Source organism: Parus major, chromosome 7, assembly GCF_001522545.3.
Source record: "Parus major isolate Abel chromosome 7, Parus_major1.1, whole genome shotgun sequence".
In the NCBI taxonomy this organism is placed as follows: Eukaryota; Metazoa; Chordata; class Aves; order Passeriformes; family Paridae; genus Parus; species Parus major.
Genome location: NC_031776.1, coordinates 27,809,462 through 27,833,436, shown reverse-complemented (window position 1 = coordinate 27,833,436; position 23,975 = coordinate 27,809,462). Strand labels below are relative to the sequence as shown.

General features: G+C 43.6%; 1 protein-coding gene across 14 annotated transcripts in view; it reads right to left on the bottom strand.

Moving 5' to 3' along the window:
- The window catches only part of KALRN (kalirin RhoGEF kinase), a 470,986-nt gene that overhangs the window by 295,781 nt on the left and 151,230 nt on the right, over positions 1-23,975 (bottom strand). For 13 of the 14 annotated variants that reach the window (XM_019007406.2, XM_019007405.2, XM_019007391.2 and 10 more), the window contains exons 2-3: positions 20,196-20,270; positions 9,778-9,892 (exon numbers count right to left, since the gene is read on the bottom strand). In XM_019007406.2, coding sequence (XP_018862951.1) covers positions 9,778-9,892; positions 20,196-20,270 — 190 coding nt within the window. Of the gene's footprint in view, positions 1-9,777; positions 9,893-14,325; positions 14,799-20,195; positions 20,271-23,975 lie in introns of those variants that run through there. The other variant, XM_033516124.1, reaches the window with a different exon arrangement.

Sequence of the window (23,975 nt, the reverse complement as noted above, 5' to 3'; positions counted from 1 at the left end):
CACTGTGGCACACATTGCTGACCGGACAATGTTTGCCAAGCCAAAAGCATGTCTGAATTACACTTTGCTGCCTTTTCCTGGGGGAAAGGATAGAGTCTAAAATTATTTTTCTTATTTATGATTTTACATTGCATTAAAGTATTTCTTTCTCTCTTTCTTTATTCTCTTAATCTAAGTAGCCCAACAGTGGCACACTGTAGAGTCACACTTATGTTTTGCTGCACGCAGTGCTGCAGGATCCACAGGGAACTCTGAAGCAGCGCCAGGATCCACAAGGAAGGCATAAAACACCACAGACTTGGTTAGGAACACCTTGTGGAAAATGAGAAGAGACCATTGATGAGATTTACAACTGTCTACCCAACTTGGATACCAATTCCCCTTGCAAACAGCAGGGAACTGAGCATCCCAGCCTCTGAGACAAATTTTGCCAGGCACAAGGCATACTTTCCACGCTATAAGAACATCAGCCTGCTCAATCTCACATGCTACCATGAATTGGACATTGTTCTATTTTTTTATGATCAAATTTTCTAATACCATAAACTAGCACATGCTTTTATGAACATGGAAACTGCCAAACCCTTGGCAGAGGTTTGCACATTGATTCTCTAATAGTTAATAACAAATGTGCCTCTTACATGATCTAGGGATACCTGCACACCTCTAGTCTCTGAGAAGGGTTAAGTTCAGAGACTTTCTCCTCTCTGTGGACACTAATTAGGCCTCTTCCCTTGATGCAGCTGTCTATTCTCATTAAATTTGTAGGAATTTAATATTCTTGAGCATTTTCTCTAACAGATTTCGTTTAACAGTGAGTGACAGACAGCATGATGACATCAGCTTTTTATTACTCATTTGGAAATATGGCTAAAAGTATATTCCTGAAAACATATCCTCAGTCCTACACAAGCTGTCCACTGGGGAACCCAGACTTTGGAGCAGCACTCCCAACACCTCCATGCATACAATGAGGATAAGGATCAGCCCATCTAGGCTGGGACAACTCCACTTCTGTGTCTCCCATTACTTGCTTCATATTGGCACACAGTAAAGGTCTCATCCGTCCTGCATGAGAGTTTAGAAGAGCTTTCCATTGACACTTAGATACCTTGGACAAGATGCCCATTACAAAGTACACTGCAAAGCACAGCAGTTGTTTTCCTGCTTCTAATAACATCCATGAAGAGATGGCATAAACCACTTCCAAATCATAATAATTTATAATACTGAAAAGGATATAGCACGTACTGGAGTTACTGATGAGAAGCACAAGCATCCATAGTGGAATGAGACAAAAACTATTTTACAGTCTGCAAAAACTGTAGGAAAGAGATCATCTAAAAGAAAATTCAGGATTGGCTGAACTGCTGCATATTCCACTGATGGCTGCTGACAGCTTCAGGAGGGAACTGTGCACAGCCTGCGCCAGCTCTGCTGCCAGTGAGGCGCTCCCACAAAACCTCTCTGTCTGCTAATTTTAGCTTTTCTGAATTACTGCTCACATTAGCACATGCCTGCTTTCTCCAAGGAATTCTCCCAGTCGCTGCTGCCTGGACCTCTTGGAGCATTGTGGAGCCACAGGTCTGATGGTTAAAAGGCCCATGAGGAACATGCAAGAGCTTTACACCAGCACGAGTATGGCCAAGGCCAGGGACAGCAGCACTGGGAGGTGTGCTGCAGAGACTCACAAAACACTTCTCAGAGGAAGAGGATGGAGGAAATTATGCTCTGCATAAAAGTTATAGCAGGCTGTGGTGCCCGCCAGCTCCCTCACCAGTGAACGGGTGCAGGATAGTTTACAAGTTTCTTCCTTTCCTCCATCACCTCAGCTCTTCTTCCAGGCAGCAGATGCCGGTACAACCAACATGCAAAAGCCATTTAGAAGGAGGAACAATGCTGATCTAATCCCCAGACTGAGGGCCTGGACAAAGCTCAAAAAGCAGAGCATGCAGAGCAGCTCTACGTGAGACAACTCAGGGGATGGGACCAGGCCCCAGACCCTGCCAGCACCACTGAGGGCACTTGGCCATGGTGGCTCCTGCATCCCAGCAGTGGTGGCACATGTGGTGACAGCGATTGTTTTGCTGTTTGATCCAGATTTGGAGAAATCCAAGCAGAATCCTTCCCAGCTGGAATCCTCTGTTGGAAATGCAGTGAGATACTGTGCACACCATTGCTAACAGAAATACAACAAAACAAGGAATGGCTGGACAGGACAGGCACTCACCTTGTGTGAGAGAGCCAGAATCAGCACCCCACAGCCCCTGCAGGGGAGCTGAGCAGCACCTGGGGATCCCCTGAGAAGACAGCTGAGGTTTTCTCAGGGTCTTGGCAAAACCCACCAAACCTTGAGAGGACTCAGGTGATGCCACTGCATGGAATCACCACCCATGTAGGAGGCAGCTGTCTCCAGGTCAGCCCATCTGGCCCTGGCAGGAAGCCAAGCAGGAGGCACTGCCACAGGCAGCTCTGACTGGGCTCAGAGGGATTTAACAGCCCTCCTGTGGCTCTTCTCCCAGTAAGAGAGAGAGAGAAGCCAGGTGTGGGGGTACTGCAGAGCTGTGGCTGGGCAGCAGCACCTTTTGGCTGTTTTCAGTACAGAGGACATGGGAAGATGTGGGGCTGTGGGAAGGAATCTACCCACTGCCATCCTTCTGGCTGCTCTGAGCTGGCAGCCTGAATGCACTGCCTGTGGGGATGAGAAACATAGCAGCTGGGAGGGCAGGACTGAAGAAAAAAAGGCCAGACCAGTAAAACCAAAAGGCATTGGACCTGAACTCGGTAGAGATGCTTACTTTGCTGCCTGGGAGGAGCACAAGTAAAACAGTGACCTTTTATTTCACTGGACTTATGCCCTCCACAAGCCCTATCCACTGACTCCATTGAAGAAGGTACAGCTGAGCTCCCAGTCAGCTGGAAAACAGCCCAGTGCCAGGAACAGCAACTTCTCTTGCAGACCTGTGCATTTCCCTTCTATCCTAAACTTGGCCTGTAGGGCTACACTCTCCAATCCTAAGTCTTCAATTCATGAACCCGTTGAATTTGTGTTGGAGATGTTAGATGAAGCAGAAAGAACCCAATATGACTTTGAAATCTCAGCATGAGTCTGCATGGACGGCAGTGAGAGAAAACTGAACTCCCTCCCCTACACTGTAAAATAGAACAATTGCCTTGGAAATAATTCAGACATAATAAATGAGGGATTCGTTCATATTAACTGTTTTCAACTGCAGATTTATAGCCTCAAATTAAGCAGATGTTGAGTGTTGAATACAATGCTTAAAAACACAATGACAAGTTGAAATCCCAGTTTCTCTGCATGTGGTAATCAGTAGTTTCAATTATTTATTGGAATACAATTAAAATATAATTAAATGGAGCAAGCTATACTTAAAAAAGAAATATTGTAGAATTTAGGGGGGGAAAAAACAGTAAGAGATTTTCAGGTCTTCCAAAACAGTACAAAACAGTTTAGATACAAGATAAACAACTTAGAAAATACTATGCAAATCCCTTTGTAAGTACTTTAAGGAATTTACTTTAAATAAAGAATTCAGTCTTGTAAGAACATCAATCTTTATTTCACTTATTTCAATTCCCAAACTCACACTCTGAAATAGGATAATGAAATCTTAATAAGCTTGTTTCAATATTAACATTAACTTAATCTCCTTTGCTTCTATATCACAATAAAGAGAGACTTCTGTTAGAGCCATATCGATGATTACTGGTAGAAGTGAGTTGCAGAGCCCAGCTTACCCTGCCTTTTGTTAATCTTTAGTGGGAAAAGGCTATGAGCTGTGCAATTCACAGTACATCAAATGCAAAGGTATGCATCGTGCTCTTTGTGCAGCTCATCACAAAACCAGACTGAAAACACTTGCACTGTTCTGGAGCTGGACAGCAGAACAGGGCTCAGCAGGTAACCAGGCTGGAACCACTCAGAGAGCACTCTCAGCTCCCAGAGAGGGCAGAGAAAAAGAGGACATCTGCTATAGGTCCAGAGCTGTGCAAGATCAGACATTATGCTATCCAGAAAAACAGCAACAGGCAATGAAAGCAGGAAGTAATTTGGAACAGATACCAAAGCCCTCCCATTTACCTTAGGTTTGGGCTGATTTAAAAACAAACATAGGAAACTGTATGAGCTTAACCCCACATCTTTCTACAAAACAGTACTGCAAAAGCTGGAGTGGCTGTTGTTTTCATGCCTCTGCAGCAAGACAGGAGTGACAAGACCTGAATCCCTCCTGACACACCTCCTAACAGGGTCTCCAAGATGGGAGCAGAAACCTGCTTCAGTTCTTCAATCTGTGATTTTAATCACTTTATTTTTGTCCTATTTTCCATGTACACTGAGACTAAATTGTTTACTTTAGCTCGGGATTGCAGAGTGTATTTTTACACAACACTTTACTTTCCCTCTATAACATTAGCATCCCAACACCTTCAATATTTTTTCTTAATTCCTGCTCCCCAGGCTCTGACAGCTCTTGTCACTCACTCTGCACTTCTAGGAAGTCCATGTTTTCTAGCAGCTTCTGGTAAATGGGAGTTTCCAAGGTTGCAGCTGTAGACACTAGCTGCAGAATTTCAACATCAATTATAGCCACTGTCCACTCACCCAGACATAAAATGCCTCAACTGGTTATTAAAACAGCTGGAAGGAAATTAGAGATCCTCTTCTGAAGTGCTGATTTCCAACAAGCAGTGAATGTGTAACTTGGCCCTGAGGTGGCCAGAAAGGGGACACAGGAAGCAATACAGAGCAGTGAGCTCGGAAGCCTTTCACTAGGATAAGGTAAGAGCACCAATACTTCAACAGAAGTCCCCCAATCCCCAACAGAGTGATAAAAACATAACACACCAATATGGTAGAAGCTGGATTTGAGCTGGCTACAGAGTGATAAAACACTCTTAAATTCACCAGCACTCATGTCAGTTATTTACTTCTAATGCAACCCTTTCTACAAAATATCTTGCAATTATTTGTTAAATTATATCTGAAGAAAATACTGCTTCTCCATTAGGCTCATTAGTTTCACTGCATTTTTTACTGCTGTATTTTGAAACAAGTGTATGGTAGAATAATTATCTTATCGATGGCACCAGATATTTAGTTACTAAAATTAGTATGATGTCCCTGGTGTTATTTTTTAAATAGATGGTTATTTTTGTAGATCTACAATAGCTTCCAGGGGAAAAAAAAAAAAGTCCTCAAAAGCTCCTTCTGTGCTAAGATCACATAACAGAAAGCAGAGCTCTAGGGTTTAATTCCTATCAATCAACAAAATGAGTTTCACACTACTCCCGGCCATAGGAGCTAATACACACAGTACCACAGGTCACCAGAGAAGAGTTTAAAATAAATCCAAGAATGGGTGAGTATTGTTACATTTTGCCATCCCCTGTATTGTTCTTCTAATTTTACAAAGCCCCAGTCATTAAACTAATTATTAAGGGCACTTCAGTTCTTTTACTGCTCCTAGCACCTCTCATTCAGCTTAGATGAGGTCTAAGGAGCTGTTCAAACACACAGGGCTGGCCCTGGGAAACACTTTGCTGCTGTAACGAGCCCTGGATGTCCCCCAGAACAGGGAAACATTTGAGCAGCTTTTTGAACAGAGCACAAATAAAAAGTAGATGTCTTTAAAAACACAGGCCCCTGAGGCATATCAGGTTTCCCCTCTGCAGAGAGCACAGAAGATTGCTTATCTTGGCTCCAGAACAGATTGATGTGTTCAGCCGGAAGGTTCACTACAGCTGACAGAGAACATTTCCTTCATCGTATTGCTTCACCATGCGAGGAGATAACTCAGGCTAATAATATTCTGTCTCCTTTTTATCCTCCTATAGCCTACGCATAACTTAATTCTTGATTCCAAAGGGCTCGCAGAGGAGATTGGCCTGGTGCTAGTTTCATTTACACACACATAAATCAAAGCTCAGTCTACTGGAATAGATGGCACTGCACTGGTGTTAAAATATAAAATCTTCAGCAAGGCTAGAAAATTCTCCCTCAGCTCCCCTGATCATAAACACCCTGTTATCCTAGATTCAGTCACGCCCTCCAAATTGCTAAACATTGCATCCATTTAAATTTGCATGTAAATAGAAGCTATCCTGAGTCACAAGAAATACAGCTTCGCCTACCCAGAAAGCATTAGTGCAAATGTAAACCAAGCAGAAAATGGCAGAGTGGTAGAAACTTGGCATCCGTGGAATTATCTTTACATCTAAAGAATAGTGTCTTCGTTTCTTAGTAACTAATTACAGTGGAACTGTTTAGAGAAAAGGACCTTGTGATATGCCTGAAAGAACCAAAGTAGGGCACCGAACCAGGACCGCATTAGCTCACAGTGTCAGATACCCACTCACAACCTCCTCCTCCTCCTCCCCAAAACTGCAGGATCAGGCTTTTGAACCTTCCAGGAGCCTTAAATTACCCCAGGCACTGTGGACTGAAAGGTTACCATTTTGGGATAGGAACAAGCTGTGTTCCTAGATCCTCACCCCCAGGCAGTAATCCTCAGCCACACAGGAAACCCCACTGCCTGCAGGCACCTGCCTGACTCTGGCTCCCAGCTACATGAAAGCCCTCACTATTCTGCTCTAACTCAAGCACACATAGCTGCTTTCAGAAAGCCCACATTATTATTCTGGTTTTGAAGAAGGACCTGCAGAAAGCTGAATCAGAAACTTTGAAAACTGCTAGCAAGACCCTGGTTTCACTTACCCTAATCTATCATCACATTTCATCACCACTCTCATACCTGCTCCAAGCTCCCAGCACTGCGCCACCTCTGCCCCCTCCATTAAGATATAAAACAAGGGTTAAGTGACAGATAGTATCAACGTGGAGAGCAATCTGTCTCACTCAGAAACCAATGCACCGAAAATAAAGAAAGAATTATTATCCTGGTGTCAATATGATAAATTACAGTCTTTTTCCTAAATAATTTCTACTTTTTCAGCTAGCACAGAAAATTCTTATCCTTTTAGCACTCAACAGCAGTGCAGTTTCTTCTGACATCCTGTTCAGAGTTTCTGCTAATGAAATTGTTTATTTTGATGGATGGCTGATGTAGTTAGTAACTACAGCACTCATCTTGGAATAAACATGAACTGAGAGCCAGTGATAGGAATTCCAACTGTTTCTTCCATATATTTGTTTCCAAAACATAAGTAAGTTTGAAAGCTCTGCTGCTTGCCCTTGTTAAAGTGAACAAAATGTTTAGAGAAAATGAGTTTTCAGTGTTTCCTTACACCACACAGGTTACACAATCCCACGTGCCAAACCTATGAAGTTTGTGGTCACATTTCCCTCCTAGAGCAGCAAGGTCACAGCTGTTGCACCCAACAACACAGGACTAGGAGAAACTGGGAGAAATAACCTCCTCATCTACCATACCCTCTCCATTATATAATATTTATATAAATGCCAGAGGTTTGTCTGTACAGCAACAGAAGGATTGAAGAAAAAATTAGACATCTTATAGTGCTAATGGGAATTCATTAGAAATCTTTTCCTCATATCCAGTCTAATCTTGACTTGCTTTGGTGTAACACATTTGTTCTCCACCCTACAAACCCTTTCCTTTAGCAGCATCACAACATGCTTGCACATGCTTTTCACTTTCTAGACTGAACAACCTCTACCCTTTTAATACTTCCTTGACCAGGCCACTTTTCCAAGATCTCTGATCACTCTTGTTGCTTTCTGCTCCACACCTCTCGACATGCAAACATCCCAAGGAGACAGTACTCCAGTTAATACCTCCAGAGGTCCAATCTGCAAGGATCCTTGGGAAGCCAGTGAAAGTGCTCCATGCATAGCCAGTCCCTCCCTGCTGGCTGCATTTTCATGACAGGAGATTGTACCACAGAGAAAGGGATGTTCTCTGGTATAACTAGACAGACATCCTCCAAAGGCTTCACCCACCAGGACAGAACAAGGCTTTGTAGTGAGCACCAGGAGGAGAGTGGTTTTTAGTGCTTCTAGGGAGACAGGCAGCCAAGTCTTGTATTGGCTCCTCCAGCACATACCTCTGACCCCCGGTTCTGCATCGTCAGAGAAAAATCATTGCACTGATCCACAGTGAGGCAAGCAAAGCAGCATTTCAGCTGTGTGACAGTGGGGAACAGAAGGGATGTATCTTTTTATTACAGCCACCTCCATGAGGGAAGAGCAATTAATAGAAAAGGTTGACACATTGGAAGGTCATTTTTGCTCTGCAATTGCTTGCAACCCAAAGCAATGTCATATCCTCTTCATACTTGCAACCATGCAAAAAATGATAATATGTAGGGGACCAGTTTCATTATCACAGCAGCTGGGGGGGAATTGCCAAGCTCTGGGACACACACTCCCAGGGAGTGACCTATTGCTCCTCCAGCCCCACAGCACGTCTGTAATCCCTCTCACAATATTGTTGAAAATGGAGCTGGCTAGAGGATAAAATAAGAGGGGGTGGGGCGAAAAGCAAACAGATTCACCTCATTAGTAAAACCTTGATGACCAAAAGTTCAACAGAGCAAAAAGTGAATCACCAGAGGACTTATGATGTCCAGGAAACAAGCACTGGCAGATGTGGTACACATGGCTGCATTTGCTACTCACTCTGCAGCCAAGCGATTAAGTCTCCAAACTGCCCTGAACCTTCATCCATTACCAAACACAACCTTTGTCCTCTGCACATTGCATGTTTAAGGAACTGAGTGCATTTCCAAGACCTTTACCTCCTGACTTCCAGATGCAGTGAACCCCTCTGCCCTTTGTGCCTCAACTTCACACTCTGCCAAAATATGAACATTGTTTAACAGCTCATGGTGTGGGGGGTTAAAAGAGAAGCAGCTCCTGGGTGGAAACAGGATGTGTTCCTTCAATCCTGAGCATCCTTTCTCAGTCCCTCACCTGCCCTGAGGGAACATTCACCTCAACAGCTGGTGCAGTGGGTCTTGGACAAGGATATTTGACAAGCTTAAAAATAGGGAAAGGAAGCTGGATGAGACAATATGTAGCCTCATACTCACTGAGGCTGGATCAGAGATACCTCCCTGGGGACTGAGCCCTATAAATCATCTCCCAAAGCTTGAAAAAAAAAAAATATGCTCTGGTAACACACCTTTCCTTCAGCATCCCTGAGAAAAGGATGGGGACTTGCTTGCTGGAAGAGAGCCACAGAGACTAATGCAGGGAAAGGTGGTGGCTTACATTCAGAACAACCTGAAATGCCTTTCTTTGAAAGCTTCCTCCTAAATCCACCCATGTTCCTTCCTCAGCCTGGAGAAATCTCTGGAAAGTACTGGAGCAGGAAGATCTGCCTTCTTGTACAGGCACTCTCTCCTCCCCAGCAACTACAGCCCCCTACCCCAGCTCTCCCAAACCTCCCACAAGGTATTAAAAAACAACAACAGACAGCAGGCTCTCTCCAGCTTGCTATATTTAACTACAGGCCTCTAAGCATTCCTCCCCTTGCACTCCTTTAAAACAGTTGCACACCAACAGGGAGAATGAGAGCTGCTCCTCGAGGCCGTGAGGAGCCTGAAGCCCAGGTTTGCTCCCACTGCCTCCACTCTGGGGCTCCTGCATTGCCACGTGTGCCATAAAAGCCACCGGAGTGCACGCAGGAGGAGGAAGGGAACACTTTTGTTCCTCCGCCCCAAGAACTCAAGGTACTAAATGTTAATACTTGGAAATCAGTAACTGCCAAGAACAAGTTCCCCACCCACCCATCCACCCTAAGCTTTGAAATGTTTTCTTTCTAGCTTTACCTTGGCACGCTGGCCAAATAAGTCACAAGTTTACGAAGGTCTTCCTGCCTTATTCTGTCATGATTGCTGCGGGCTGGGAAGGTCAGGACGGGACCACCTCGTTTATCACGGCCACCTGTGGAAAATAAAGGATTGTTAGAAAATCAGGCAGGAAGCACACATCAAAAAAACTATGTGCACTGAATTGATAAATATAAATTACAGCACATTTAAGAGTCTGCACACCCGTTGTAGCTTTCAGACGTGTCTAATTGAGGAAGACAAGCTTGCAGTTGCTGGAGCTCCAAATGGGGTATATAAGAAAAAGAAAAAAAAGCCCACACAAGGAAAATTGCTACTAGCATTTCTTTCACCTAATCCCATCAAATCTAATATATCTCCTACTCCAAACAGGTGATGTTAATGAAATCCTACTGTGGGGATAGTTTTAAACTGGTCAACACCAAGAAAGTGAAAGATTTTTTCACTGTTGCTCAGTGTGTTGTACCGTTCATTCCAAGATAGTTTACCACATCCTGCCAGTTTGAAGCAATGTATCCCAGTAATGTTTATGCAGCACAATGTTCTAATCTATCACGTTAGATTAAATTAGAATTAAAATTTTGATTAGAAGTTCATGTCTTCTAAGCTTTCCATTTATAAAGTGTTGTTGGCAAGCGGAATGTTTGTTTTTGGGGGGGTGGGGGGTGGTTTCCTGTAGCTTTCCTGCCTTAAAAAACACTTATTTTAAACTGTCAGTGTCTGGCCCTTTATCTTTTACAACAATTATCTAAAGGATTAGCCATAAAGGAATAGCTCTACCTTGAACTGTACAATCACAAGTACAGGGGCAAATACAATCTATTCTACAGTACTTTATTTTATTCTCTCCTGTAAAGAAAGTTTAAGAAGATTGAAACTGAAATCTAGCACCTCATTCAATGTTTAGTTCTTTCTTCACATTTTATCTTAGGATTTCTTCCAGGAATTGTGTGTTGTTAGATATGTGTTTGCACTGTTATCTAGGAACAAGTTACAACTAAACTACAGCTCAAAAAGCTAGTATGGAACTGCAAGGACCTCGCAAACAAGCTGTAAAAATGCACATGAGTTTGCACTTCTCAATGGAAAGTATAATCCCTTTAACAGAAATACCACTTCTGAGAAAGGAAACCCACGTGCTTTCTGAGCTAATTTACTTGGCCAACAAGAAGAAAAAGCTACACAAGGACATGAACATCTCCAGCATTGATCCACACTGCTCATTAAGAGCTCAGGACACCTGCAGTCTGTGCTACTGGCATATTCTTGTTACTATATATGTTTTCTTAAAACACAGATAATTTTTAATTGCTAAGATCTGTCTAAAGAGTCTTCTACAGCACTGCTGCCTGTACAAGACAGAGTCTCTTACAACAGACTTCACCTAGACAAACAGAGATGCCACTGGTACCCATGGTTTTCAGTGGATGCAATAAAACTGGAGGGCTACATTGTGCAAGTCTCCATCCGAACCAGGTTGTGTCTGATTTGTCCAGGGATACAAATAGAAAGGCAAACAACAGATGTCATCTTTATTTTGAGCCCTCATGCAGACAGGGGTACATATGGAGTACAAAAACTGTCCGGCCTAATCTCCACTCAGATCTCTGTGCTTTCCATTTGCCTTTACACTATGAAGGTGAGGAAGGTCCATCGGAGTTCAGTGTCACCTTGGCAGATCCATGTGTCTGCCACACAGCAGGAAAATGGGGGCATAATGTAAAAAAAGGATTCAAGTTACAAGGAAATGAACAGATCTAAATGTTCAGACCTTTTAATGAAAAAAAGCTTGCTCATTTTAAGTAAATTCTCCCTTTGTTGAGATTATTTCACACACCACATCAATGCCAAACCATTATATCATGCATGATACGTGTCCAGCAGAAAAGCAAGCCAGCCTATAGAATGGCAAACCAATATAACTAAAGATGGAGGGAGATACTTTTTCAACACAAGAAGCTTTTCAAGGTTTTGAAAAGCTTCCCATCCTATCTAGATGTAACTAAGGCTTTCAAAAGCTTCCAGATATTTTATGAAGCAGAGACCTTAACTTGAACTGCATCCCAGAAGAACATGCTACCCGCTACTCATTCAGGCTCCCTCTCCTTCATTCACAATTATTTAAATATTTGTACAATGTGGAAAAGCACTAAGAGTTGAGATCAGAAGACATCCAAGCCCACATTTGTAATCCTCTCCCAGGATATGAAACACCTGGAAAGGGCTATGAGGTTCCCACAGCCCAGCAGCACTAATCACTCTGATGCTGCCCATTCACCTTGGCTTTGTAAACCAAAAATTGTGTTTCTGGTCAGGGACCCCTTTAACACCTACCATTCCACCAAAGTGAGCTCTACAAAATAAATAAATAGAAACCTCTGTAAATTCTGGTAGGGTGAAAACATCAATTAAAGAAAATTATTGACCCTTTTAGTAACAGCAACACAAGGATTTCAACTACAGAAAACAAAACAGGATCCAGAACATTCGTGTCCTGTCTTTGCTTCAGGATAAAATCTGTCCCTCAACAGTTCATCTAAATTGTCCTCAGGGGAGCAAGAAAAATAAGGCTCAGACATAGGGTCAGAAGTTACCAGGACAGGCCTGAGAAAATGGGTTAATTCTCATTGGAGAAGAAAGCCTACATGATGACCCAGTTGGATGTTTCTGGGTGATGGAAGGAAAACTAAGTACCAAGACTGACTCTTCCTAGTCTTACAGCACACTAAAACAAGGAGACTTGGGTAAAATATCAAGATGTGTTATGTTTAGAAACAAATGTTTCTCATTTGTGATAAAAGTGCAGTTCTAGGCTTTGAGCAACGGAGTAAAATTATTACATCATATATATTAGAATCCTTCAACTGCTTTTCAATTGCTTCCTTCAACTTCATGCAATCCCAGTTACTGAGAAATCCCTAATTTTTATGAATGCCTACATAATTTACAATTTTACAAAGAGCCTGTAAAAAGAAACATCAGACTTCTTCTAGAACAAACCCATGTATGTCTAATTCACCATCACACTTGCAGAGTTCAGTACCTGTGATTTACTCTCTTAAATACTGATAATATGCAGCATTTCTGTTACATTTTGTAACCCAAAATCTCATCTTTTCTAGGCAGACTGAAGAGGGTATCACCACTATCAAACTTGCCCATGTAAGGATGCTCATCTCCTCTAATGGAGCCTGCTGAGAAGCAGCAACACTCTAAAAAAGAGGAGAAAACCTTCTGGCATTGGCTGTGCGGGGATTCTGTCTATACCATTCCTTTTCACTGAAGAGAATAGTAAAGTACTGAGGGGAAGAAGTTCACCCCAGATGCCACAGTGAGTCACTTGAAGAAGCAGGAGGAGAAATGAGGTTTTCTGACTTGATCCACTGTGTTTGGGCTTCACAGTGCTTGAGATTCTGTCTCTGCTTGTTAGTAATCCACTCAGGGAGACAAACCTTGCCCCGAGTCAGCCATGATCTCCACACCAATTGTACATGCAAAGTCTTCAGACAGCTACTCAGCACATTGTTTTAAAATACAATAAAAACTAGAAGGAAGCCAGGAGTCTCAATTGCTCTAATCAATAAGCCCCATCTCCTGCCTCCCCCTGGACTCACAGAACTGTGATGAAATAATCAAACATGTCATTAGGCTTGCTAATTACAGTTATTAAATGCTAAAACAAACAGCTGATAATTTCTTACTGTTTTTCAAGTTGGGTTTTCATGAGCTTTGCTCTGATTTAGAGAGGCAAACAGATGGTCTGGTTATTAGTGCTCTGGTTAAAAGGAGTTCGAAAAACACATGTTCTTCAGGGCACAGAGTACACTGAGAACAAATATTTAGCCATGTATGCCTTGCATTTCTCAAAAATCCTTTGTTGATGGTGTTTCCTGTCAGTGGCTTCCTTGCCAGTTCTTCCCATCTCCCTTTCTTCTATCCTGTAAGAACCCATGGCTAAATTCAGGGTTTATTCCCCGAAGTAAGATCACATTTTTCCTCCACAAATCATCCAGAGGACATTGCAGTGATGGTACAAGGCACTGTGATGCATACCACATTAACAGAAAATCTTAAAGAAACCTCAGAAAACCTGCATACAGGCAGGCAGCACAGTTAGTGGCCTTCTGATGATCACTTTTCCAGTAAAGCTTGCAACCAAGAATAAAGAGACTCCAGTGACAGAACTTCTGTCCTGGCAGCTGCCTGAACACCTCTTAGTGTTGGGCCCAAATGTTTCTGCCTACAGTGGCCCCAGCTGCCCATAGGTAAGCCAAGAAATTTGCCATCCCAAAGTGTTAGTGATATGAACTCTGTACAGGCTTTACCAATCTCAAGTCCTAAGGCACATCCATCCCTGTTAATACACAATAAACTGAAATTCCAGCTACGTGTAGTCCTGTTGAGGACAGGAAATTATCAGTTTCCGTTAATGCAGACTTCTTGTATACAGCAGATAATGATTTTATCAAGCTCTGTTTTCAAGCTGCATCTCTCCAGTTCTGTCAGCCTTTCCACCACAATCCTTACCTGCTTGCAGCAATCCACATTTAAGGGTTCAAACCCTCTGCTTCCTTTTGCACTCTCTTTGAGAGAATTCACAAGGATTAGCCAGAGACAAATGTCCACACACGTAAAGGTTCCCAGGAACCTTGTCTAACATCCTGCAGCACATCAGCAACGGAAACGGGAGCAGCACACGGTGTCTCTGGCCCCTGTTCAGATGTCTACTGCAGTTCAAGTAAATGCACCACTTCATCTGACCCTGCAGATCATAAGCTGATCAATCTTGATGCTGTAGACTCTGCTGAGACCATAAGTGAGTTTCCAGAGGAGCTGAAATAATCCACATCAGGTAATTCAGTCCAAAATATGGTGAAAAAATGAATTATAATGAAGAGAACCAGGAGACAGACGGAGCTCAGCTGATGCCAGGCACTTCAATACAGTGATAAACAATACACTGTGGATTTCTAAATCTAATTGACAGACTTCCTAGGAAAGGAAAGTATCAAGGAATTGGTATCCAGAGTCTTAAAATAACATTCCTTTCTCTGTCATAGCTGAGCTCTGTGAGAGTCTACTTGCTACTGGACTTACTGTGAGCAGACTTCTGTACTAAAACTCCTGCTACTTCAAGGTAGATTAATTTATTGCAAGGGTCATACATAGGATTAGCTGTGTGACCACCCTCCTGTTCAATTGGTTCCATACAGGTGATTCTAGTGCAAATGATAGAAATTTAAGCTCCCACAACAAGCCAATTAACACAGCTGCTGTGCAATCACCAGGGCCTGACCCTCCAGAGTGCTGCTCTCTGCAGCATCCATGTCCCAGAGTCAATTCCCCAAATCAAATTCTAATGGCAAACTCTTATGACATTGCATTTGGGGTTAATGACTCCAAAAACAAGGCTAATTGTTCTCACCAGAAGATCTCCTGGCAAAGCAAGTCAGAGGCTGTAGATGAGATGCCCAGAGCAGCCACTGAATGATCCCTTTTCCTAGCAAGTAAATCACCCAAAGCCACTGCATGGAGTTGAAGAGACCTGTCGTGTCTTGCAATTTTCACTGCTTTATGCAAGTATTTTGGGGTACTTCTTTAATTTTAAATGTGTACTGGCCAATAAGCCACAGTGTGTGGCAATGCTGATGGTGGTACAGATACACCTCCCAAACTCACACCACAGGGCACAGTGCTAGAAGCTGTACAGAATAAGGAGAAACAGAGGCCAGATTCACCCTGATGACACACTCCTCTTTCTCATTTGAGACAAGCATAGAGAAATAGTCAAGGAATGCCATGTTTTTCAAATAGCAGATTTCCCTTTTTTGAAATCTACATTGATTTCAAACTACACCAGGGAATGGTATAAAAAGGAAGATATTTTTCTGCAACAAAATATAGAAGAATTGTTGACGTTTAATTTGAAATTTCCATTCCAGAGGAAAAGGAGAATGGAAACTTTTAATTGAAATAAAAACTTTTTGTGTAAATACAAGATGTTTATATCACTCAAAAATTAGATATTTTGGTTCATTTTATTCCCAACCCAATCCAAATTTCAGTGTCCACAAATCAGCATTTGTGACCTCCTGAAACCAGGATGTGAACTCTTTCAGTGCCCAGAGGTACCAGGGGGTCTCATTTGAACCCTTTCTCTGAAGAGTGAAGTGCTTCTCCTACAGAAAAAGAAAAAACATGTAGCTCCACATGTGGTATCTCTGGCACCAAGTGACCTGTGGTGTCCTTGGACATGTTTTTGGGGAGGTCAGTGTCTTCTTTTCTGAGCTTTCCTCTTTCATTCATCCTGCTGGCCTAAATTTGGTGGAACCTAATTGTAAAGCTGTCCTTTCTTTACATCTATTTACATTGAAATCCTTTCTCTGAAAGATCTTTCAGGAAATCTCTGCTTTTCCTTCTTTTCCTTAAGGCTGTCAGTCAGGTTCATATGTTGCTGTGACCCAGATCAGAAGGCTACTCCCAAGATGTGGGGCTGGGCACAGTGGGCTACCAAAGGATGGAGATGGCTGAGCTGTTACCACATCCACTTCTCCCTGCCCTGTGCCCATCTGGTGCCCAAAGAACACAGAAAAACCTCCTGCTTTGCAGACACGCCGGGAGCTCTGCTTGTCACAGCTGCAGCAGCTCACCAGCTTATTACACCCTTCTGCTGCTGATTCTTCTGTGCTCAACCACGCTCTCAGAAACCTGGCCAGCCTCCTCTTTTGTACTCCTGCCTCAGCAGAAGAGCAGACAGTACCTGGATGACAGCAGGAGCCCACGCGCCACTGCTCCTATGAGCCCTCCAGGGAGCGGAAATACCGGGAAGGTTCTTGAGAAACGAAACTCTTCTGGGTGGGATGTGGAGAAATGCTTTCAGTGAGACCCATGACATCAGTCAACTAACAAGCTTTTTATAAGCTTTTTATAGCCTAAGTGCATGAAAAGTTCCATGCATGGGAAGGGAACGTGGTAACAAATTCCCTTTCCCGAAAGTTCATACACTTTGTTCCGTACTGCCCTGATCAATAGGAAATCTACCATAAATATAATCAAGCAGCTGAACAACGCCCCAATTTACACCACTCTTCTAAAACAGCGTCTGTTTCCCAAGAAAGACTATAAGCCCAGTTTCCAAAATATTTCACCACCTCTCACTGAAAAAAAGGACCTAAAATAATCTACAACCTGTTTTATTTCTTCTCCTCAGTGTTCATCTCCCTCTCAGAATACAAATATCAGTCTCTGGCTTGTAACTCACTCCCTAATGGCTCCCAAAGCCATTCCATTGCTGGAAGCAGCACACTCAACCACCCAGGCAAAGCCAAGATTTTATTAGAGTTTAGACAACAAGCAGGTGGCCAAAGCTTCCCCCCTGCCAGCCCCCTGCTTAATCTGCTTCCAGGAGTCAGCGATGGAAGCAATCAGCTCTGACTGAGATGCACCTCACCCACTGCTCAGTCCATTGCCCTGCACAGGAGCTGTGGAATGGGATTTTCGGGTACTCTTCAGATACACATGTGAACTTCGTTCAGGTTCAGTCTAGCTCATAGATGAGATCACTGGAAGAAATCAAGAACCAGTTCCAGGAAAAAATCCTGATATTATCCACCACCCCTCAACTTTCCTGCGGTGCAGGGATGCAGATGCAGAGCCCCACGCCTGCTGCTCGCAGCTCAGTCAGCCGAGGGGAAGTGCCAGGCACAAAGCCCCAGACAGCACTTAGGCTGGATGAATCCATGCCCAGGCAGAGCTGTGTGTCAGCTCTAAAATTAAGTGCCCTTGTGAAAGCCTGAGTGCTCCTCTGAGATGACACGTGCCTGCTCTGGAGCTCTCTGCCTTGCCTGCCTGTTCTGCCCTTTTGCTTTTCAGGGTCCAGATGTGGAGCACCCACCACACTGGAACACTAAGCAAAGTGTAGTCCCTGCCCAAAGGGTCTTGTGTGTTCTCTGCAATCTTCCTGTTGAATCACAGACAAACAAGCTGGTGAGCCACAACTGACGAGAAAAGCAATAAACTCTGTAACTGACATGTTCAGCTGAGAGTTTTTGTGTGTGCTGATAAATTCTGCTGCTGTAAGGAGAGCACCCTTGACAACTTTACTGTACTGTTATCGTTAAAATTAACTGTAGTATTAAACTCTGAAGAAGATTCAATAAAAATCTCCTGTTCCTCAAGGAAGCCTGATTAGAACACGATGTGCTCTCAGAGTCTGTGCTAACTACAGAACTTTTTTTGTTGTTGATCTTGGAAAATCCAGGTATTTGGTTTTTCTTTTTTGTCAAACATTTTCTCTTTTGTGCTCAAAGCATACTCTAGGAAATTATTCCATTTTAATATAAAAGAACATAGCCATGAGCTGAAATGCTAAAATAATTTTCTTAATCTGCTTTATTACAACAGTCCAGGGGAACACTGGGCAGTACTTACACTCTGAGCTGGAAGGGGATGCTGGGGCTATTGCAGCGAATACCAGCAGCTCAAAGTGATCTGGCTGCAAAGGGAACTGCTGCCCGTAGTCATTGCATTTGGAGACCATGAAGAGGAGGTGTAAATCCTAGGACCTCTAGCTGTGTCAGGAACGGCACATTTTGAGCAGATCCAAGTCTGGAGGCTGGGGAGTCTATGTGGAGCAAGCTGTACCCTGCCTGCAGCGGATCATGGTGTGAAAGCCCGGGGGATTGTGTTGGCGCTGCTTATTTAACACCCCCCTCCGCAAGGCAGCCTTGGCACAGGACAGTGTCTAACGAGCTGATGATTTGATGTGAGACCCTCTGGCTCAGAGCTGAACACAGGCACCATCACTGGAAGGGGCTACATAAACAATCCAGACAGGTTGTCATTAATAAATATTCCATGAATTACCAAATGATCCCGCAATCATTTCCATGCAAAGCAACAGCAGGAGCCAAGAACTAAATTACAGTACAGTGTCTGCATAAATTCCTCCCCTTCACTTCCCCAGAGCACTCGGTTCAGCTTTTGTGTCAAACAAGTGTGCAGGTACGGTGTGTTTTTTATGGCTATGCTCCCCTCTTTGGGGCAGTGAAAGCCAACCATGTAAAACATTTCAGAATGAGACTTCAGTGCAAGATAAAGTGCTCCTGCATGACAGTACTGTTGGGATAGTCTTCGGTTTTCACAAAAGACTTCCCGTGTTCCAGAAACTTCCCTCAAAATCTCCTCCAATTTGCACACAATCTAAGAAACATCCCTCAAAATTCTTCAAGTCTCCTCAAAACCCCACCAAATTCCAGAAACTTCCCTCAAACTCTTGGATTTTCATGTCATCAATGAAAAAGTTGCCAGCATTTATAGGTCCTCAAATTGTTTCCCCAAGTCACAGCTGGACTTGTGATCCGTGAGCCATTTAACTGTTAAAATATGGGAAGACATCTCACACCAGCTATCAGCAGAGGGGAAAGCTTTTCCTGCCTGGCTCAACATGGTGATGAACCCCATCCTCATGGAACTGGGGACTCAACTCCCATGGAGAGAGCCAGGGAAGAAGAGTGCAGGCACCTAAGAGCCTTGCTGCAACCTCCTCCCTTCTGCAGTCAGCATTACTGTGGAGACAAAGGAAACAAAAAAGCAAAGACTGCAAACAAGAGGAGCTGGCTATTCTTGATGGAGGTTTTCTTATTGCAAGCAGCCTGAATGGTTTGTAATCATCAGAAATGCTGCCTCTAGAAATACCCTGGGTTTATGCTGCCAATTTGAGTGACTTCATGCAAGATTATGATTGCTTCAGACTTTCTCTTCCCCCTCTCACTGACAAGTTGTAATTCACACCAGAAGCAATATCATCCAAGCTATTCTCAAAGCCTCTTCCATATTGTCTAGTCCTCATCCACCCCCAGATCCTTGAGATTTGTCTCCTGAATGAAGGCTGTAAATCTTTGTACAGAATGGCAGGAGAAGTTTGAGCATCTGAGTTATTATGTAAATGCAGCATCAATGGTACTTTTAACTGCAAGCTGATTGGGACTGTAAATGGAACACCAGTAATTTATAGGCCTGAGTGCTTCCCACATGCAGGAATTGAATGCCATTCACTGACCTTGAACCAAAAGCAGGATCCCTGAAGTGTCCTGCATGCTGAGACAGCCCACATCTGGGCTGGAGCTAAGCAGCTGCCTTTTACCTGCCTTTTACCTGAGCTGCTCATTTACCAGTGTCTCAGAATATGAAGAAAATTAATATGGACCAGTTTCCAATGCTCTGAGTATTAGTGGATAGACCTGGTCCATATACAGCCCTCTTCTTAGCAGAAGAGCTAATTCAAGTGCTACCAATTTCAAACATGAAACCCTTGAGACTCTGCAGTGTCTTAAGGACTAGGATGTGGCAGACAGTGCTCATGATGGGCTGGAGGGATCAAGGAAAGATGTGCTCACCTGACACAAAGGCCACTTTCTCCTTCAGTATAGGAAGCACATCAGCAGCTTTTAAACCATCATTTCGAAAAGAGCCTGCAAAACAGAAAAACAGGAAAGTCACATTAGAAGAGAGCATGTTCTGTTTCTCAAAATCAAACTGGAGATAGGCTATAAAATACATAAAAGCACCAACAAAGATACCCAAAAGGCTGATGAACAAACAACATTAACATAAATAGAGATGTGTTCATTAAAAAAAACCTAAAAATACAGAGAATCAGCTCATTGCTCTATCCTTCAAAAGTTCTGAAACGTTAAGAAATTTCCTACCAAGTAACCAGATTAATCCCTGCTGCCTTTTTCACAGACCATCCTATCAAGCCTGGGAGATGCTCATCTTGTAGAGCAAGCCAGGAGCCTTCTCCCTTCACTGTTCTGAGCATAGCCCAGGCAAAATTGCAGGGGACATTACAGCATATACACATCCATTTAACATCAGCCTTTGAGACAGATTTGCACAGGGGCTGGCTTAAAAAGGGCTTTTCCTCTTTGTCCCTTTCTGCTGCTCCTTAGGAGCCAGCCAAAGTCTTCCCTGGGTAAGGAGTGGTTTGAAGCCCCAGCACATTTCATGCTGTTTGACTACACGTTAAGCATATCTGCACAGGTCTTCCCTGATGTGCCAAATCACTTTATGCATCCTGAATATTCCCCAAGAAGTCACAGAGCTTTACTCCAGAACTGCCCAGTTTCAGGCTCCAGCAGCATGTCTGCTCTACAAAAGATGAGCAGTAAGGAATCACCCCAGAGCAAGCCAGACACTGCTATTCCCACAAAAGGTGGGTTTGAAGGACACCTTTGCAGTTCCCCTGAAAATTAACTCATCCATCACTGGGTAGTGAATAATAGCCATCGTGACAAGTGATCTTCCATATGGCCTTAGATCTATTCCAGCTCACCAAAGAATACAACACAATTGAAACCCTGTATTTTCACTTTCTGCCTTTCACAGGCAGGCAGTAACCAACATTCTTCTGATATGGTGCCAGGGTAGGAAATTTGCTGCAGCCATCACACCCTCCTTGCTGAATGCAGCAGAGAGTACCTGACCCTTTGGGTCTGAAAGTGGGACTGGGGATAAAAGCACCCCCTTTACACTGTCATCATTGCTCCCAACATGCAGCCTCCAAAGGCAAAGTGCTTCAATCCATGCAGACATTTGGCACAGACAGGATGAGGACCAAAACATCCATTTTCACTCACAGCAGATCTACAAGTGTTTGTATTACTATGGTTGAGTTACTGGTTTTTGCAGTCAGATTGTGCAACAAGGCTGTCTTGTACATGTAAATATGTCCCTCCCTGGTGACCAAAGGCTACAGCTACCTCCCTGTGTCCCCACTTGCTCTGAGCTATCACTTATGTGACACTGAGCTCCAGGAGATGTGTAAAGCTCAACGACTAAGCCTAAACTAGTGAAAACTACAAGTCAAAGGAGTGAGGTAATTCAATGCAAGGCCAAGACCACTGTAACTGCAATTTGAACAGATACTGCAGCACAGTCCCAGGGGAAGCCTAAAGAGTGTATTGTGTCAGTAAACTGTTTTGGGACCAGGGAAATGAGTCCTGATTTTGAACTCTTTCTGTGTTCAAGTAAGCAGGACTTTGTGCACTCTGTGTTAAATATATGAGATTTTGCTATTAACTTATCCTCTTAACAAGAATAACCTCTCAGATCCCAGTCTGTGGCTAGTTCTCACATCAAAGGTAGAAAGTGCTCAGCCACAGGCACTGTAGAATTTAAGAAGCTTTGTATATAAGCATCTCATCCAACCATGAAGCAATCAAGAACAGCCAATGTGCGAGACACATCACTCCACTCAGGTGGAGTACTCAGCCAAATTTATCCAGCTGCAAGATCTGCAGTGTCAGTGCAAGGTGAGTTTTGCCCAGTATTTGTTAAATTTTCCAGGAAAATGGCAAAGTCAATTCTTAGGCAGACAAATATGAAGAGCAGACAGTCTACAACTGAAATCTTTGTGAACACTGCTGAAAAAAGCCAGTGGGCATATGTAAAGCACACCATAAGGACTTCTTCACAAGAACTCACTATACTGAGGGCTGAAGGCCAGTTTCAGACACTCTCTTGCAAGGAAGGACTGCATTTCACAGGGGAAATATGCATGGAGACCAGGAGAAAAACTAGTGACTTTAAAAGACAGTCATCTCCTGAGCTGCAGCAGGGCAGGCTGCAGGCAAGGGGCTCTCTGTTAACAGCCCCAATGTCCTGACTGTGCACAGGAGAGGCAAGGAAAGATTTGAGTGGGGACAGTGCTGCAGCAGGTAGTTTCCCCTTTCTCAGTATCACCCAGGACAGGTCAGACACACTCCAAAGTAAATGATGAATGAATTAAAAAAACTATGAGCCTGTCCTACAACCAGAGAATAAACAAAAAGTCCCAAGAGCTGCAGAACTTCATTCAGGATGAAGAAGAAAACTCTGTAAGGCAGATCAGTGCCTAAAACAATGCATGGTACTTAACCAAGAGGCAGCTCATGACCCACAGATGAAGCCACGGCCAGTGCTTCCCGAGGTTGCTCCAGTTTCTGACAAAATCCTTGCATTGGAGGCTACATCTCAGAGCATGCTGTCAGGTTTCCAGCAAGAGCTGGGGCAAGGTATGCCTAAATGGGAAAACCAATGCCTCTAATAAAGACTCCAAAAGCAGCAGCCAATCTGTCTCCAGGAGAGGCCAGCATAGCAATGATGCATTCCCCAGTTTGTAAGTTATTATAAGCATATCCCTAATGATGCTCATTTTCATCCTCTTCCCCAGCTGTTTCTAATACATTTGTTTTGTTTGTTTGCGTGCTGGATCCAAGGCCATGTCTGCAGAGCACCATCTCATTTTGCTGCAGAGCCCCATGCACACAAAGGCTGTGCTTTGTAGCCTGCCCTACACCTCCCTGCTGCTCCTCTCAGACAGCCCTTCTGCAGCAGATGGACAGAGATGGACAGAGGGATGAAGGAAGGACAGGCTGAGCCATCCTGCCATTGTCCATGCATTGGTTTGCCATCCTCATAAACATGGGACTACACAACAGAGCCCCTCTTGTTTTCTACCTGCACGGTCTGCCAAAACACGAGCACTGCAATCACCTCTTTACCAGAAGAGAGGCACAGAGAGCATGGTACTGTGACCCAGTAAACCCTGCAGCCCCTGACATCTTCATCACATCCTGGCTTAGTGTCCTATCCACAGAGCAGGGACACTATGGCCACAGACTTTTACTACTCCAGTGACCCAAGAAGAAAGCACACCATGCCAGCCTGAACAGCTGACAGTATCATGTGTTCTTGTAAACTTGGAAGCACTGAAGAATTAAGAGTGGATCCTCAGCATGGCTGATTCACATTTCAGGGCAGAGCAGCATTACACGTGCACGGAACATCTCCTAGCAGGGATTCCCTGGGTGGCAGAAGCAGCTCACAGTTTTAGAGGAGATGCTGTAATGAGAAGCCAGATGGATGAGCTGAAAAGCTTAAGGCATGCTTCCATGGTAAATGCAACAATACTAAAATTGAGAAAATTTGTTTTTCCCCTGCACAAATGTCCCAACTGGCCTGGAGAGCTCTCTGCTGAAGGACATGGAGGTCAGCAGCTCAAGGGGCTTCCTGAACAGGTTGGAGATCAGCAAACAACAAACATCTCCAGAAAACTGTAAAGATTAATAAAATAAGCAAGAATTTTGTAAAGAATGTAAGCTTACAGACTTTGAAGTGAAAGCCAAGCACTAACT